General features: G+C 38.5%; 1 protein-coding gene across 1 annotated transcript; it reads right to left on the reverse strand.

Moving 5' to 3' along the window:
* Nucleotides 1-1,223: 1,223 nt before the first annotated feature.
* Nucleotides 1,224-9,702, reverse strand: LOC6034181 (eukaryotic translation initiation factor 4 gamma 2). The gene is made up of 3 exons (XM_038250537.1): nucleotides 6,476-9,702; nucleotides 6,243-6,408; nucleotides 1,224-3,404 (listed from the first exon to the last, which is right to left on the reverse strand). The coding sequence occupies exons 1-3, from the start codon at nucleotides 9,056-9,058 to the stop codon at nucleotides 3,220-3,222; spliced, it is 2,934 nt and encodes a 977-aa protein (XP_038106465.1). The 5' UTR covers nucleotides 9,059-9,702; the 3' UTR covers nucleotides 1,224-3,219.
* Nucleotides 9,703-18,725: the final 9,023 nt, after the last annotated feature.

An 18,725-nucleotide genomic window follows, 5' to 3' on the forward strand; every position in this document is an offset into this window, starting at 1 on the left:
AAGGACTTTTTTACAGTAATTTAATCACTTTGAACACTTAAACCTATTTTAATGCAACAAATCACACGACGTTGTGCCTCCCGAAAAAAATTGCATTAAAATGAAAAAAAGTTATCTGAAATGGTTTTTAATCGTGTTTTTTACCGTTGTACATAAAAATTGACATAGGGCTTTAGTACCCAATTATGCGTTGAACGGCAGTACATGTTTTGCAAAAAAATAATATTATTTTCGCATTTTTTTTTTTGCAAGCTAAAAATTTTAAAACAACGTCGACCAACAAAATTTCTGCCCGGACTAAAATGGAGGGGAAGCATGAACTTTGGGGTCCCCAAAATCACGTGCATTTTGATTTTTTCAAAAATAGTTTGTCTGAACCGAATGGTTTTTGTCCAAAGTTTGTATGGATAATTAGTGCGGTTCGGTTCTCCTACATATTGCATGAAAAAGGACAAGATATTTTCATCTGACTTTATTGGACTGTAACAATATTTGCAACCGCCTAAATAGTAAAAAACTCACTTAAGGGAGAAAAAAATATGTATTTTTTATTTTGCGTATTATTACTTTAATGAATTAGAAATTAGAATAAATTCAACTCATCATTTCCAAAATACAAAACAAAAAATGGCAATGGTCTAAGATGAAAAAAAAAAATTAAAAGCGTTTTGATAAAGTAACATATTGGAACCCTCACATTATTATTATTTTTTTTTCAAAAATGTTAAAGTTTATTATTTCCAGAGTTTTACTTGAGTCTATAAGAATTTTTTATAGGACCTTTCCAAAAAAAATCTAAATTTTAAAATTATAGATGCGGCAACTAGGACTTGTTAAACGTTGTTATAATGGTGAGTGTTGTATTGAACATTTTTGAGAATCTTTTCGTTGACATCCTAACTCCCAAGCTTGGTAAAAATATGGGAAGTTTGAATGGAAATTTAATTAGGTCTTAAAAAAATTGAGTGGTGCCAAAAAAATCAGAGTTTGGCTATTAAATTAAGGGTATGACTTCCCTTTTTCAAATATATTAATGATAAAAATTCTATTGAAACTTCTGTCTATTTTAATTTTGATCACGATTCTGATGTTCTCAATTTTTCTTATAGAATAAAAAAAGCTAGATGTTATGGTTTGGAGGTTTTTCGAATTTGTGATTTTATTTTTTGTATTTTTTTGTGTGTGTGTAATTTTCAACTTTTTTTGGGGAGATTTTCTTAATGTTTTTTTTGTTTGTTTGTATCTTTTCTATCGAACTGTGTGTGTGTTTTTTTCTCTCTTCTCTTCTTTTGTTGATGTGTTTAGTATTAATGATAATAACTATAATAATTCTTTCCACTCTCTCTCACCACGCTGCTCTCGACAGGTGAGGCTCTCTCTATAATTTCTGCTAAATGTTTCGCGCAATCAACTGATGCTTCGTAATTCTTTTCTTGTTGCTGTGTGTTGGTATCTGATAATTGTGTGTGTTATGAATGTTTGAATAATTAATCGATTTCGTACACGCTCATAATTTTTTTTAATTCACTCTCTCACTCGCTAGCTCGCTATAAGAATCGTGTTTCCTATTACTGTTTTCGCCGAACTTGACTCGGATAATTTATAAAACTGTCTCATTAGCAGCATTTTGTGGTAGTTCCATGTCTGTTTTTAATTTTTTTTGGTTATAATCATGCTAAATTAATCTTACCCGACTCTCGCTGACACAATGCGGGTTTTTGTGTGTGTATTGCATGAAATCACAATTAATTTGTAACGTCTAAGGACGCGCATTTCTAGCACGCCCGGACAGGAAGTTTTCACTTGTGTGGTTTGATGCATTTTTAGAAAATCAAATCAAGTGGAACGAAAGACAATCGGTGTTGGAATAAATAATAAGGCTTTTTTTTCTTAAAGGTGTGACTTGCAAAGGCTGTTGAGAAGGTGAAGGGGGTGAGGACGAAGAAGTGATGATGACGATGACACAGAGTTTGATGGGTGTTGGGGGAGGTGATGAAATTAATTCCATTTAGTTAATTAGCTAGATATTCATCATATTTTAATCTACCTACAAGCTACGACGACTTTCCAATCGCCTCTCTCTGTCTCTCTCTCGTGTGTTCATCAATCGTGGCATTTTGCTTGAAACGTTGAAATTAGTTGCTCAGTTTTCTTCGTTTCGTTTCGCTCAGTCTTCTCTATTTGCAATGTTTCGCCTCCTGTTATTTTGTTGTTGTTGCTTGAATGGTTGCTTATTTTTCTCGCATGACTTTCTCACGTTGCAAAGAAGACTCTCTTTTTTTAAGGGGGATGGTTGATTGGGGTCGCGCACGTGCGCGGGGACACGTGGAGTAACAACAACCGCTTTCCTCGCTGTTTACGCTAGAGTTAATTGGTATCGTGTGTCTATTTACTTTATACTTTTATTTACCGTTTGCTGCGCAGCTTTTGGGGGGTGAGATTAGGGGGGAACTACGCGCTCGTGTGTTTGTCTGTGAGTGGATGTGAACGATTAATATTTAACGGTGCGCAGACGATCTCCAATCAAACGGCTAATCTGCTATTGTTTTATTACTGTTATCTCTTTTTTTCCTACTAAATTACCACGTAGTTTACACAAGTTTATTACCGTCCTCTGCCAAGACTTGCTAGATTTAGTAGTTTTCCCTAAAATACACAGAAATTAAACGCTAACGATTCACCAGAAATCACACTCACGTAACGTGTCACATTCTCGCAGCACTCACGCAGCTACTTTTTAGTGATTACAAGAAAGGGGAGTCGGGGAGCATTTCAATTGCACTTTCATTCAAACTACTTCTTCGCTCGCACTTAATTAGCACAAATACAAATTGATCTATTTACGGTTCCACGCGACCTCGGTCGCGCCGGTTTAAACTGCTCTGTTTACACGGTGTATTTATAGAGATGTGTGTGCACGGTCACTCCTTCAATCGCATCGCAAAAGTAACAAAAGAAAATCAACGTTCGTTTGCTAAACAACAAAAAAAAAACGTTCCATTTAAGAAGCCTATAATTTTATCCGAGAGTTTAAAATAAAATACAAAAAAGATACAATTAAAAAAAGATTTACAGTAAAATAAAATAAATCATCCTAATTTGTTTTCAGTTGTTGTTTCTTTTTCATCTTCTTCTTCTTGAGAGTGTGAGTGTGTGTGTTTAATTTTCAATCAGTTTGTGTGCCATTTGTTGTTGTCAAATTCTTCCCGCCTTCGCGCTTTACTCTTCATCCTCCTCGTCCTCGTCCTCGGCCTCGGCCAGCCACGTCAGCCACTGGTTCACCTGGAACAGCGCCTTGCCCTTGCCCGGGTACAGATCGGTCACGTCCTCCTTGTAGCGCAGGAAGGCGTCCTCCTCGATCACGCTCAGCTCGTAGCACTCGCGGAACCAGCGCAGCAGCACGCCTGTGAAATTGAGGGGAAAAATGGTTGAAATTTAGTTGTTTTGAATTTTGTTCTTAAATTATAAAATACGATTTAAAGAGTTCTAAAACTTAATAATAAATTGGAGCGTTTGGTACTGTATGTCCACGCATCCTTCCTTTCCTGTTGATTCTGTGAAATGTGATCCGTTCACAGAAACCTATTTGCGGTAAACCCAAGGAAGTAGGGCTGGCCGCTTAAATTTTTGTAATACATTTTCGTGTATTTTCAAATGTACTACAGTTATTTATATTGACAAGAAAAGAACTTGGGGCGTTTCATCGGACCGGATGCGTCTGCGTTAGATTCGATTAGGTTAGATTTTTCGGAATTTTATATTTTAAAATGTTTAATAACATGATTTTTATTCCAACTTTAGAATTGAAATTTAATATTTTATTAAATTATTATTAATATTATTTTTGAAATATAATTTAAAAGTAAAAGGCTTAAGAATTTTGAAAATTGAAAATTAAAGAGTCATATAAATATACAATATATGGTCAAATACTAGAATTTAAGAAATGCAAAAATTTAAAATTTTGATGCTCAAAAATTTGAAAATGGTAAACATCAAGAAACATAAATTTTCCAAATTTCAGAATTGAATTTTTATAGTTTATCCGAATTACGGAAATACACTTTTTTTTGGATTATAAAACTTCAGTATTCAAACATCTTTTTATTAAAGAATTTTTAGAATTTTAGATTTACAGCATTTAAGATTTCCGAAAATTTCCTAATTTCACAATTCAACTCTCACATTTTTATTTTCGTTTATCAATATTTTTAAAAATTCTGAATTATTTTTTTTTGTTTTATTTGAAAATTTTTAAATTTTAAGAATTCGTGAGTTAATTTTAATTTTGAAAAGCGTTTTAAATTAAAAAAAAAAGAATTTGAGAGCGGCAGAATTTTGAAATTTTACAATAAAACAACAAATTACAAATTACAAATTCTGGAATCTGAGAAAATCAAGAATTCAATAATTCAAGAATTTTTTAGTTGAAAATCTGCTACGTTCAAGATTTGAGAATGCAAGAGATCAAAAATTGGAGAATCACACCTAAAAAAAAAATCTGAAAAAAATTGCTACATGATCAAACCTGAGGACTAAAAAATGTGAGGTTATAAAAACTAACTTCATTATTGCAAAACAGAATTTAAGATTTCCGAAAATTCCCAAATTTTACAATTTCTCTGACAGATTTTTCTTTTCCTTTATTATTTTTTTTTTATTTTCAGAATAAAAAAAAATGTTTTTTTAGTGTTTTAACAAAAACTTTCAACTTCCAGAATTAGTGAGTTAATTTAAATTTTGAAAATATGTAATATTAGTATTTTAAATTTCAAAATACGTAAAAGAATTGCAGAATTTTAATATTTTAAATTTCACGAATTCTGGAATCTAAGAATAAAAAAAATCAGGAAATCAAAAATTCAAGAATTTTGAAGTTGAAAATCTGCTAAGTTTAGGATTTGAGAATTCAAGAGTTAAAAAAAATAAGAATTTATTATTTTCATATTTTCAGAAATTAAAATTATCGATTTGAAAAAAATCCTGAATTTGAAAAAAAAAACATATTTACTACAGCCTACAAACTTAATTTAAAAAAGCAGAGGTTAAAATCTAGTTTTTTATTATATTTAAATCTAAAAATTCACAAATTTTAGAATTTTCAAAGAGAGATTTCATTTATTTAGAACTTTAATATATAACGATTTTAGATTTCCAAAATATTTGAAACGATCTCCAGAAATTCATGAATTTCCAATTTTTCAAATTTTATAACCTATGTGTTTTAACTTGTTGTATTTTTTCATGAATTTGAAAAATTAAGGATTTTGAAATCTCCTAAGTTCAGAATTTTGAGGATTTTTTCTGTGTTTATTTAACGGTGCCCATCAATCAGAGCTAATTGTACCAAGATTTTTGTTACACACATCTCAGTATTTTTCAAAACTACCGGAACTATCAATCTAATTTTTGATGTTGTTTTGTTAAAAATATTTTATGAAAAAATTAAAAAAAAAAGAAAAAAGTTGTTATGTCAATTTTGGAATAAGAAGACAACAACTTCCTTGGTTGCTGTGCAACCTTAAAAAAATCAAATTTTAAATTTTAATAAAAAAATAGGGCTTTGAAAAATATTAGCAAAAGCCTAAATTTTAGAAATTTTCAAATTATCGAATTTAAAAAGAAAGAACTGAAAAAAAATAAAGGTAAAACAATATTTTTTCAAATTTATGAATCTAAAATTTTACGAATTTAAGATTTTTTTTATAAATAATGTATGTATTTAGATTTTTTTTTAATTTCAAAATCTTTTAAACATGCAAAAGGTTCTTGACTTTTCAACATCTACAATTTAATGATCTATACATTTTAAATTGCTTTGTATTACAAATTCTAGAGTTACCGATTTGTAACTTTCAGAAGCACTAAGCATTAAATTTCTAAACTATTTTTTTTATTTCTTGATTTTTTACGCATTTTTCGCACACAAATGTTCAAGTGGAAATTATTAATTCTTTTTTTTTGTGTAGTTTTTTTATGAATTCTACAATCTATCCCGAAGACACCAAATCGATTATAAACTTCGTTTTGAAGAACGTGATTTTTGAATATTTTGATAGCATTTCTGTGCGAACAGCTGCCAAAATGGTAAGATGATTTGTATGAACGAACCAATGGACCGTACTTGGAGAAAGTACTCATCAAATTTTAGCCAATTTATAAAATAAACAAAATAAAGTTCTAATTACAAAATAAAATACTAATTTCTGGGGGTTAAATGAAATCTCGCGCCAATTGCTCACCTTTCGGGAAGTCGATGCTGTACCAGTACACCTGCATCGCGTAGATCGCAATCAGCTGCAGGTCGTTGTTGCCGTTCAGGAACGCGTTCAGTACCGGGCAGTACTTCTTCAGGATGTCCATCTCCTTCTCCACCGACTGCTTCTCGTCCGCGCACTTGGCCGATTCCTAACCAATTAAATTTTGTTATCAGTTCAGAATTCATTTGAAGAGACGCGTTAAGAGTCAATCTTACCTGCGTGATGTACTTGAGCAGCACGGTCATGACCGCCGTGATGAAGCCCGGGTCGGTGTAGCACCCAGGTTCGACGTTCTCCTTGATCCACTTGTAGAACTGCTGCGGGTTCGAGTCCGCCTGGATCTGCTTCCACAGCTCGGCCTGCACCCGCAGCAGCGGATACAGGAAGCTCAGGTTGCGATCCTCGAGGATCTCCGCCATGCGGTCCTTGGTGCGGTCGCACTCGGGCAGGCTGCTCATCAGGTTGACCTTGCTGGCTTGGAACAGGTCCTGCAGCGGTTGCTTGCCCAGTTGCTTGTGCAGCTGCTGCAGCACCAGCAGGAACAGCGGGTAGTGGGCGCCGTTGTCGGTGTAGTTGGCCACGTCCGAGAGTTTGCACAGACGCACCGAAACGGCTCGGCAGAGCAGGGAAGCGACGATGGTGGTGATCTTCGGGATCGTCTTTTCCTTTTCGTTCATCGAGTTGACGAGCGCCTTGAAGGACTCGAGCAGCGCTCCGTTGGAGAGTTTGTTCTCCTTGCGGAGCTTCTGCAGGAACTCGATGGTCTTTTCGTGGAATGGTTCCGGTTTGTCGAGCACTTCGGCCACGATCTTGGTGACCGAGTCGCGCATGAACTTCTCGGGCACTTTGAGGTCGCAGAACGCGTGCACCAGTTCGTCCATGAGGGCTGGCGGCTTGGTCGGGGCTGGTTCTTCGTCGTCGGATTTCTTCGTTTCCGGCGTTTCGTCACCCTTCTCGGACGACTTGTCGTCCTCGGACTTGGCCTCCTCCTTCAGGTCGGCCTCGTTGACGGTGTCCGGGTCGGCGACGACTGGCGTCTTGTCGACGACCTCCACGACAACCTCCTTAACGTCACCATTCTCAACGGGCTTTTCGGCCTCTTCAAGCTGCTTGCGCAGGTTGTCCAGCAGCACGTCCGCGGCGAACGTCGACACCTTCTTCATGAACTCCTCCTTGTTGGGGCCCTTGTCCTTTTTGTTCTTCTTTTCCGCCTTGTCGGCGGAGGCCTGCTTGATGATGACCTGCTCCTTCTGGAGGATGTTGTTGATCGGGGTGGTCGAGGCTGGCGCCGGGTTGGACTTGGGAGCGCCTAGGCCGTTGCGGGCTTGCGGAGTCTGGTAGGGGGAGGGCGCCGCGTAGGATGGTGCGTTGTTGAGAGAGTTTTGCTGGGCTGGGGACTGCGAGCTCTGCGAGCCGTTGTTTGACGATTGCAGGTTGTTTGTGGATGAGGAGGATGAGGATGAGTTGGGGGAGGTTCCACGAGGGGCTGACGCAGCGGCAGCGGCGGCGCGTTGCTCGCTCAGGAGGGTTCGGGTTGTGAGCGGGGAGGGGAAGTCGCCGAGGGCTGGGCCGGTTCCGTACTGGTTGGATTTGGAGGATTGGGAGGAGGACTGGGAGATGGGGAGTTGGGGCGTCTTCATGTTCATGTTTTGCGTTTTGAACAGCAGACTGTTGGCCGTGGGTCGCATCTGCAGGTCCTCGACGGGGTTTTGGGGCGTCATGAGGTTGCGCTTGAAGCGCGGCGCCAGGTCCTTGTTGTTGTTCATAGTACCTCCGTCGCGGTTGTCGCGGTTGGAGTACGAGTTGTGCGAGTTGGGTCCACCGTTGTTCTGATGGTGGTGATTCGGACGGTCGTCCCGACCTCCTCCGTGGTGGTTGTTGTGCTTGTTGTTGTTGTAACGCATGTTACCGCCGCCGCCATTGTTGTGGTAGTTGTTGTGTTGGTTCTGGCCTCCGTTGCGGTTGTTGTGCATGCGTCCGTAGTTGCCGCCACCGCCGCCGCCGGAGCCATTGTCCCGGTGATCGCGGTTGCCGCCGTAGCCGTTGGCCGACGGCGATGAATACGAGGGTGGTATCAGCGACGATGGGCTGGACACGCTCAGCAGGTTGAAGCTATCGTTAAAGTTGAGCCCCAGCTTGCTGATCCAGTCCCGTTCGTTGTTGCGCTCCTGGTTGCGGTAGTCACGACCGCGCGAGCCAAACGAAGGCCGCAGCACCAGATCGTCCTCGTTGGTAAGCTCCTGAATCGGAGCCGGTCCTTCGACGCGGGCCACCTTCCGCGGTGTCCAGTTGTTCTTGCGCAGCTCGATCAGATCGCGCAATAGGAACCGGATGCGTGGCGGGAACCTGCTCGACAGGGAATACTGTTCCATCCGGTCGAAGTACTGCTCCATCAGCTGTTTTCCCAGCTCCGTGTCCAGATTCTTTCCGCAGGTCTTGATGAGCTGTGCCAGACATTCCATGTCCTCGCAATTTTTCTCCGTCGACGCGCCGGACTTGTTGGTAAAGAGCGAGCGCAACATCTTGTGCAGATGTGGCTCGCCGAGCATGTCGAGCTTGTACAGCTCGCCGATGAATTTAACATTGCCCAGTATCTTCTGTTTGGCCACATTTTTCTTTTCCTCCAGATCATCGGTGAGCGCGAGCTCCGAATTGATGATCTTCTCACTGTACTGGACGCGGTTTTCGAACTTGTCGCGGCAAACGTTCAGCAGAATCTGCAGGAAGGTGCTCGATTTCGTTTTGTCAATGTCGATCTCTAGTTCTTTCTCGATACGCTTGCACAGCTGTGCGTACATAGACGAGTACTTGGGTTCATCGAGGGCTTTGTCGAATATCAGCAGGATCACTCCGTTCAGGATCTTGGAAGAGTTGAGGTCGAGCTTCAGCAGGTCATCGCTCAGCTTCTGGAACTTTTCGGGGGTTAGCTTGTTCAGAATACCGCGTACTTTTCGAAAGATCGAATCAATTCTGGCCTCTTCGGTGAGTCCATGTTGCGGTCTCAGAGAGGGAGGGACCCAGCGTCGGCTAGCGGGGGGGATGTGGTTCTCCCTCCCCGTGGCACGAGACTCTGTCCCCGTTTGCCTGGGGTCTTCCGTCTTGGAGGTTGGCAACGGACCACCAGCACTAGGATACGCGCTCCGCAACCCAACCGACGACGGAACCGCAATCTTTTCTATTTTTCCGGGAATGGTGCCGGACCCACCGGCAGCAGCGCTGTGCTGTTGCTGCGTTGCCCTCAGTACCGGTCGACGAGCTGGCGCTGCACCTGACAACGAAGACGACGACGTAGGTTCGAACGGCGCGTACGTTGAGCGGTGAATCCTAACGGCGGTTGGTGGGGCGGTGATCCCCCGCGTTGTTCCGACCGGAAATTGAATCCTGACCGACCGACCGACCGACACTACACAGACACACACACACAAACACACTAACGCGCTGTTGTCGCTGTCTTACAAGCGGAACTTGTCGCTACTTGGTCCGTAGAAATCTGGACGAGTCTGAAAGGGAGAAGAGAAAGAGAAAATTTCATTAGTCTCGACTTGTGTGGTATGGCGTTCGAATTTTTGTTGACACAACAAGCAAGATTTAATTATAACACCGCGACGACGGCGACGTAGTCGTGAACTTTGGGTGTTGTTGACTTCGTTATCTGCGACTCAACATTCGATCCAGTGTACTAATAGGAACGTCGCCGTGACGTCATCAACCGTGTACGTCAGTGTGCTTCCAAGAACTTCTGGAACAGTCAGCCGGCGAGAAGCGTGTAACAGCGTAGAAGAGGATTCCGTTACATCGCAGCAGAAAAAAAGGTCACCCACGAAGCGTGTGTTATATCACCCTGCGCGTTCTTCAGCTTCCTCCAGCCTACGCGCTTCAACTATTCAATCAAAAAGGTTCGGAAATCCTTGGAAACGAACGTTGCGCCATCGAGAGTTGAGAAGGGCAATGGTCGCTGGGCGAAGAAGTGGAAAATTTGTGGCACTTGAGAGGTTTAGAGATGGATTGCGAAATTCGACTTCTCCAACAACACAACCAACCTTGACTTGAACGCGCGCACACTTCAATTCAACGCACCAAACGCTGCTTCTTCAGAGTCTCAGAGTTGAGATTATATCACAAACTCACTGCAGCGCAGTTCTCAGTTTAATCAGTCCCTTATAGCTGCTTAGTTGCTTCTCTTGGGATTCGCGGAAACACACGCGCGTGATCTTGTACGGACGAATACTGTTCAGCTACTGAGACTGGTTCTCTAGATCGTGCCGAGCTGAACCCCAACTCAAACGTCTGCTCGCACCAATACAGCGGTAGAAAACAAAGAGCTTGGTAGATATGTTGGTAGTCAGACAAGGCCTGGTGGTGTGAGGATGTCCAAAGATGACTCAGGCAGGCAGGGGGACCAGTTTTGATATTGCGGACGGTTGCAGGTTGCTTGCAGGCCGTGAAAGTGTGGCACGACGAAGGTGTGAGTCATTGGAGGTAGACACTGGTAAGTTTTGTTTTGATCGGAAGCAGGATTTGTGTTTTTTTTTTGGGAAGGTAGAAAAAGCGTTAGTCACTTTCCTGGTGAGATGGTAAGTTTGAAACTCAAGCTGCAGTTCTAGGAAATGACCCAAATGCAACGGAATAATCAAATTTCATAACTGCCTTACCAGGTTGTGGTAATTTTAAAATATATCAAATAGGAAAAAAGCAATCTACTTCAAAAAGTTAACGGTTATACTTTTTTTCACTCCCTCTTATAATTTGCATTAAATAAACTCTAAAACGAATTAAAACCACATGAGAATCTCTGTTTGAGATTTTTGGAATATTTAGTTTAGAGATCTTCGAAATAATAACACAGGTTTTTTTTCAAACTTTCAAACTTTTTGTCTCATCAGCAAGGCTGTTTCAATTCAAATCGGACATTGGGACACCAAACCGGATCGAATGAGCACCTGAAAATCTATCCAAATGATTAAAACGTTTTAACATGCACATCCAAAACCACTCAAGGAGGTATTAGACTATGACAAACAAACAAACTCGCAAGTTTTCGTGATTGACAGACACGTTTCTGCAAACAAATGAAGGCAAACAAACAAAGCAGGAAAAATGTCGAAGTTTTTTTTTTTCATAAAATTATTTTTATTAGGTCCTTTTCGGTGCTGGGACCTGGTTAGGACCGAGTCGGCTTTTGTAATTACATTTGACTTAATAATTACAGAGGATCTTGTGTGTAAATGTTAGTGGGAGGGGAGCCGATTACCCGCGGCCTACTCGGGGTTAGTAGGGAAGGGATTGATTTTAAAGACAAGGCGTGGGAGGGGAAGGGGGATTGTGTAGGAATCTTGGTTGGCTCTGCTGGCCTTTGCTTTTGTCCTCAGCCGCAACTCGGTGTCCAGCTGCTGGGGCGTGCTTGCTTTGCTTCCGGTGAAATGTCAAAGTTTGTGTGTTCATTTGTTACTGGGTGATGAATAGAGAGAATGCGTAACGTGATTTTCGATTGATCCCACTTTGTTTACATCTACAAAGTAGGTGGCTGTTCAAGGACAAGCATGACTTTTTTCTTACTGTTAAATGAGCTGTTTTATAATTATTCGCAATTCGCAATTTTCAGTGTAAGAACGGGCCTTGACCGATCTTATGCACCAGGTTCCCGACGAACACGCACTGCCCTTACACCTACATCTCACCCTTGCTCTGAGTCAGTACGAGCGACACGCTAGAACACGCTTTGAGTGTTCGTGCCAGGCATGCACACCTTCTTTTCCGGTTACGCATTTTAACTCGGCCGGGGGTGGTACATTACGTAGGGTTTGATGTAAGTATAAGCGCCTAACCATTTAAAGTTTGCCTAACAACTTTCATTAAAGCAAAAACTGTTTTATTTTTAGTTTGAATTCAAAAACTAATTGTTATTTACTGTGTATTGTTTTCTCCTAAAATCTTCCCTAGTGTTGAGTCGTGTTTATCTGTTGCTATTTCTTCTGTCGCGGTGTTTTGTTACAATATTTTGGTCCTAAGCATTTTAGAAAAGTTTTTTAAAAGTACAATAGTAATATTTGTGTTAATTCTTTGATCATTCAAAAAATTGAGTAAGGGCTCGAACCTCATTTGTTTGAAGAAAAGGGTGAAGATTGAAAACAATGGACAGTGAAAGAAATATACTATTTGAAGAATCAATAGTAAAAGAAAGATAGTAATTTATGAAGTAGATAAAGAAATTAACAATAGGTATTAAATAGAGGTAACAAACAAGGTTAGATTGTATTGAGGGCAATTTACAGGGAAGATGAGAAATTATTCAAATAGATAAATAAAGAAAAGGCACATGATAAACAAAATTTACATCGCTGCCAAATTAAGGGAAGCCGAAAGTTTGTTACAGCAGCATCAATTGGTAAAATAGAGTGGAAAAGCGTTGAGAAATAAGAGAATCAAATGAGTAAACTCGAAATCAAATAGAGGATAGTAAACAGAAGCCGTTTTAGAAAATCAGTGAAACAAAATAATTAGAAGATAGCTGTTAGCAGAAATGGAAAGAAGAGAAACCCCGTTCTGCGATGCTCAGGTACATCCACAGCAGTTGACTCAACATACTGCGAATCAAAACAATACCGTCTACAATCACAAATTACTTCCCTTTCCCACATTGTCGCGCCCCTTTCTTTTAGCCGTCTCGACTCTGACCCGCGGTGGTCAAAGGTTTACGATCCGTTTCCACAGGCCACCAGCTAGGTCATCATGAAAACCAAGCCAACGTGGAGGTAAGAAAATAGGACACTTGCGAGGAACCAGAGCTATACTGTTCTGATCAATTCGGATGATCTAACAGGACTACGGACGTAGTCAGTGACGCTCCTTCCAGGATGTTCCTCGCCTGTGCGTCAACTGAAGAGGTATCATCAGCATCATTCGCACTTGGCCTGCTAAATGAGCTGTTTTATAATTAGTGGTACATATTATATAACATATTATGTTTTATTTTGTCTAATTTTTTACTTATATGCTGTGAAACTGTGTGTTTTTTTTCTCAAATTTCGATCGGTTAGAAGATGTTTTTCTTTTTGACGGATTTATTGACTTCAACTCCAGGTCCTCAAAAGCCACAAATTTGTCATTCTCGCAGAAAAAAAACAAAGCATTTTTCAATGATCGATAACAATACTCTCTACTTTTGGCGAACAGTAAATTGGTTCCACTTTAACAGTTCAACATTGAGGCTCTTTTTGCGAACCACTATTCAGCACCCAGATTTGTTATAGTCTAATACCTCCTTCAGCTTTTTTTTTTTTGCAAAAACCGAATATGAGTTTTAAAATTCAATTGAGTGATTCGACAAAAACATGCACGCATCCTGGTGGCGAGTAGAAGCACTACGCGACGATGTTCGGAATGACAGCGTGCTCGGAAATATATATTTTTTTTTGCAGTTTTTGATTTTTATTTCATTCAAATATTTTTAACATCGATGAAAGTTATTGTAAAGTGTGGCAATTGCAAAAACGGATCGAATGATGTATAAATCATAGGGGCTGAGTTAATTTTTCATGCTTTTTTCCTCGAATTTACCAAAAAGCTCTTTTGAAAAATTGATTTGAATAAGATTTAATTGATTGATAATGCTCCTCATGTGTGTATTATTGATAGAACAAACTATTAGAGTCATATTACAGCATAATTACAATAATTTTCTTAAAATATGACCAGTTATTCGATTTTTTTCCAAAAAAAAATCCAAAAAATCACCAAAAAGCTTTTTAAATATCAATATGTTGGTCAAACAGGAAGAAAAGTAATGTTTAAACACTTTTACATTACATTTGATTATTACTTTTAACTTTTGCAACATATAACTTAAGTTATCCAAGATATCGATCATCTTTTTAGAAAAATCGTCTAAATAAAATACCAGTCACAATTAATCGCTACAATTCACCACGCATTATGATCGTTAGCGAAATTGCCACACTTTTGCAATACCCCACATTTCTGAAAATGTTTGATTTTTCATTATAAACGCATTTTTTCCCTTAAAACTGCTCAAAATGTATGGGGGCTGTCATTCCGAACACCGCTGGAACAACAGCGAACCTAGCGGAAAAAAATGTCGTCGAATTCTTCAATAGATTTTTTAGTTACTTTTGGGACCATCCATTCCATAAGCCACGTGGACATGTTTTTTTTTTCAAATTTGATGCCCCCTCATCCGATTATTTTTATATTTTGAATTTATTTATTTTTATTGTGAAGTCAAGACTTAAGATAACCTCCAAATTCTTAAGGAGGTATCATACTATGACAAACAAACTCGCACTTTCTCATGTTTGACAGTTTGCCAAACTCGTAAAAGGCCTCGTTTGAAAGCTGACGGTTCTGCAAACAAATGCAGGCAAACAAACAAAGCAGACAAATTGTCAAAAAGTGCAAGTTTTTTTTTGTTTGTTTGCCGTAGTCTAATACCTCCTTTGTAGACTACGGCAAAGAAACTAACTAACTAACTAACCCTGGCACAGCCATCCTTTCGAAAGCATCATTGAGAATGTTGAAGCGATTACTTTGTAAAATATCCTTCTTTTCTTAACGGCCAGGCTAACTGCCTAAAGCTAACCGCATAGATGATTCGTTGAGATGGTTATCCAAAGGTTTCTGAGTAGCTTTGGACAATCGAAGTATGGACTTTTCATCATTTTTAACCTAAAATTTGACTTCTGCGACCCTGTGTTTTCGTCAAATCTTAGGTTTTTTTTGTAAACTAATGATTGCAAAAGAACTGAACTAGTGTAAAATGCATTTTTAAACACATTTTTTGCATTTGAATGTTGAGATTTATAGCTTGTTATTACAATTTTTATATTTTTTATTTAAATTTTTAATTTTGAAAAAATAATTGATTGCAGCCTGCTTGATTAAAAAACAAACCTAACTAAGCTTGGTATTAATTCGCTTGAAATTGAGTAAACCGAGATAAACCTATTTTATTGAAGCTTGATTTCTTTGATGTTCTTATTACTGATTTAAAGAATATTATACAATAAGTCTGTCAGACTAAGATTTTGAACATCCCCACCTGCAAAGATCACTAACCTTTCCTGCGTTCAGTTCGTTCCCACCTCGAACCACATATGTAGGAAGAATGAAAAGTAAAAAAAACCCTCAAAACACTAAAAGAACGAAGACGATCTCGCTGCTGCTGTGCTGTTCATCCCGACGACAATGATGAAATCCTCCGCTCTCCGAACGCTCACGCTCGGTCAACCCAACAACGAGTCAACCTGCGGTCCAAGTAAAAACCCGTTCCGCAGAATGGCGCGCACGTCCCGAAAGAGTTTAATGACACCCAGAATTCTGGACGGCAGCGCGGACCATTATCGTCCCGCGCGCTTCGTTGCAGATCTTCAGAGGTTTTCTGTCTGGCCATATGGCGATCAGCAGCATGTTCCACTCACACACACACCAGCATACACACAGTTGGACCATGACAATGTCCTTGAACTCGATCGCAGCAGTCGGAGAGCGTCGTACGGTGAAGTTCAATGACGCGACGACAACGGCGATGGCGGCGTCGGGGCGAACCACAAGGACATCCACTCCGTGTGCGTCGTCTCTCCAGCGCAGTTGCAGCTGTATAGTCGAGGAAGTTGACCCGGCGCGAGTTCAATCGACCGTGGGGAGGTTGTCGCGATGAACCTAAGGAGGGCACCTCCGGGCGTCGATGATGTCACTGGAAGACCTTCACACTATAGTTGTGCTACGGTAACAATATGAACACGTCGACACCAACTATAATGAAAGCGTTGGAAATTTATGCAAATATGGACACGTGCGACGACACAGCGATGACGACGCCTAGTAATAGCATTTTATTTCTTTGTGCAAGTTTTGGTGTTTCGAAATCATCGGAATAATAATTCGTTGATTAGTTTTGGAGCGTACAATTTCCCGGCCCGATGTTTTCCGTTCGGAGATATTTTTAGGGATCGCATTATTTTCGTGAATTCCCAGGTACAGTCCAGACTCGGTTATCCGAACGCCTCGGAAAGATGTCACTTCGGATAATCGATACTTCAGATAATCGAATCATGAAAAAAAAATGTTTCGTTGTCTCATTTTTGATGGTTGAGCATAATTATGACCCATAAACTAAATGATTTAGAATAAACTAAGTGATTTAGAATTTTTAAATCCAAGATGGCGGCTAAAATGGCTATGATGAAATATTGAAAACATGCATTTTGTACTTTAATAGGCAATCAACTATTCAAATTTGACAAAAGTGGAGTCGCAGAACTCGAATTTAATGTTAAAAAAAAAAGAAAAAAAACTATAACAAACTTTTTTTGTTTATGATTCCATTATCCGAAATCCCATACAAACCTTTGGATAATCGAACTTTGGAGTATCGAGGCTTTGGATAATCGAGTCGGGACTGTATTTTTTAGCAACAAAGCAGTTGGCATGATTTAATTGATTATAGATCGGTAAAATGTATCATTTGATTCAGTTTCATTAATTTATACTTTATGTAAAATTTCAGAGTTTTTTTCATGGCCCATATGTTCATATGTTTATATGAAATACAATAACTTATAGGATATTTAAAAATAAAAATCTAGAATGGTTCTCTCTACAGTACTCGTTCGATAATAAATCTGCATTTTACACTGAAAAAAATCAATTCTCGAAATCATGAATAAAATTCACGAATGCGAGAACCACGAAGGAATATGTTCACGTTTATAGTGCAAATGCACCATACTCATGAAAAAGTTCCTTCTTGGTTCTCACACTCGTGAATTTAATTCACGATTACGAGAATTGATTTTTTTCTGTGTAATTGAACTACAGCCACTTCAAAAAACAATAACACAACAGACCATAGGGGAGAGTGGGGAGACTTGATCCCAAACCTGTATCTCGTCAGCATGTGGGTAAAACAATTAGCTTGGTTCTAGAAAGTTATGCGAAATTTACTTAAACTCATTGTAGAAAACAGAGAAAAAAATTCAAAAATGTTTAGATTGAGTTACACACATTTTTCTAAAAAGTGCTGCAAAAAACCTCCAAGAGATCTTTTCTCTTTATTTTAAATGTATAGAATACACTAAAAAAATATTAATTTATTTTTTATACGTGAATTGTTTGATAAACTTATCAACTAGGAAGACCTTACGCATTTAACGTTACATTGATTGTCATACTATTTTTACAATCAATTATTTAAAAAAGTGCAGTCACTGGAATCAGCCTCAACATTAATAAATTAGGCTGGGTTTTCGTACATAGTTTCCTTTAGTATAGTTGTACATAACTTACTGCAGTTTGAACAATTTTTCAAAAGTTTTGTAAACAAAAATTACCAGCTTTTATAAACATGCTCAATTTTGGTCTAAAAAAGAATATTTTAAGTTTTTATACATTTTAAATGCTAAACTTGTAATATTTTGAACACAAACGTATAGGTTTTATATGAAATTGCTGTTACTTATAGAAAATTAAAAGTATGGATGAATAAGAAACATTTTGCTTAAGGTTTCTTCAAAATGTTGAAAGGGGAATCAAGTTACCCCTAACGTTTTGAAAATGCCGATTTAAAATATTTTTTTAAATCGCTTGGCATGATGCGAAGAGTTCATCTCATGAAATACCCTTATCATAGTTGAATGTTTTTAAAAGTTTTTATTTCTTGCAAAAAGTTCATAGTTTTATGAGAAAATGACAGAGTTATGTCCGATACAAAAAAAGGGATCAAGTCTCTCCACTCTCCCCTATCAATAGCTTAAAAGTGATGAAAATGCATTTTGGAAAATTTGTGAACATCATAGAAAATACAACGAAAATCGTTAAACTATCAGCCAAAAAATGATTAAAAATGTTTTAATAAGATTTTGAAACATGAAACTCAAGATGGCGCTCCAATAATTTATTTTATTTTTAAAGCTTTTTGTGTGTTTTCAAAGACACCCAAAAATTAAAAAAAAATATGGAATTTTCGAAAAAAAAAAACTCCGATAAACGTTATAAAATTACGTGCCAACTTTTCGCGAAAAACTGGATTTCCTCTGATTTTTAGTACAATGTGCATGTTTTTAGTTTCAATGAAAGAATGCGTACATTGTACATTGGACCTTCATCCGATCATGGACAGATAAAATATTGAGAATATTTAAGCTGAGTACGGAGCTTGGAAGGAACGTGGTCAAGGAAAACAGCACGTTCTTTTGGTGACCTCCCTAAAAAAACGCAACATTCAAAATAAAAATTCCAAATAAAACAAAAACTAAACAAAAACAAAATCACGATTTTTTTTTACATCCCTGCCATTAATAAAAAAAATCAATGGTTTAATAATTTGAAAATACCACAACTCAAAATCAAAAGACATGAAATTCTTAAATTCTAAAAATATAAGATAATAAAATTATAAAATTCTTCAATTCTTAAGTTCTAAAATTCTTCAAAATCTACTTAAAAACTCAA

The sequence above is a fragment of the Culex quinquefasciatus genome, chromosome 2, assembly GCF_015732765.1.
Source record: "Culex quinquefasciatus strain JHB chromosome 2, VPISU_Cqui_1.0_pri_paternal, whole genome shotgun sequence".
Lineage (NCBI taxonomy): Eukaryota > Metazoa > Arthropoda > Insecta > Diptera > Culicidae > Culex > Culex quinquefasciatus.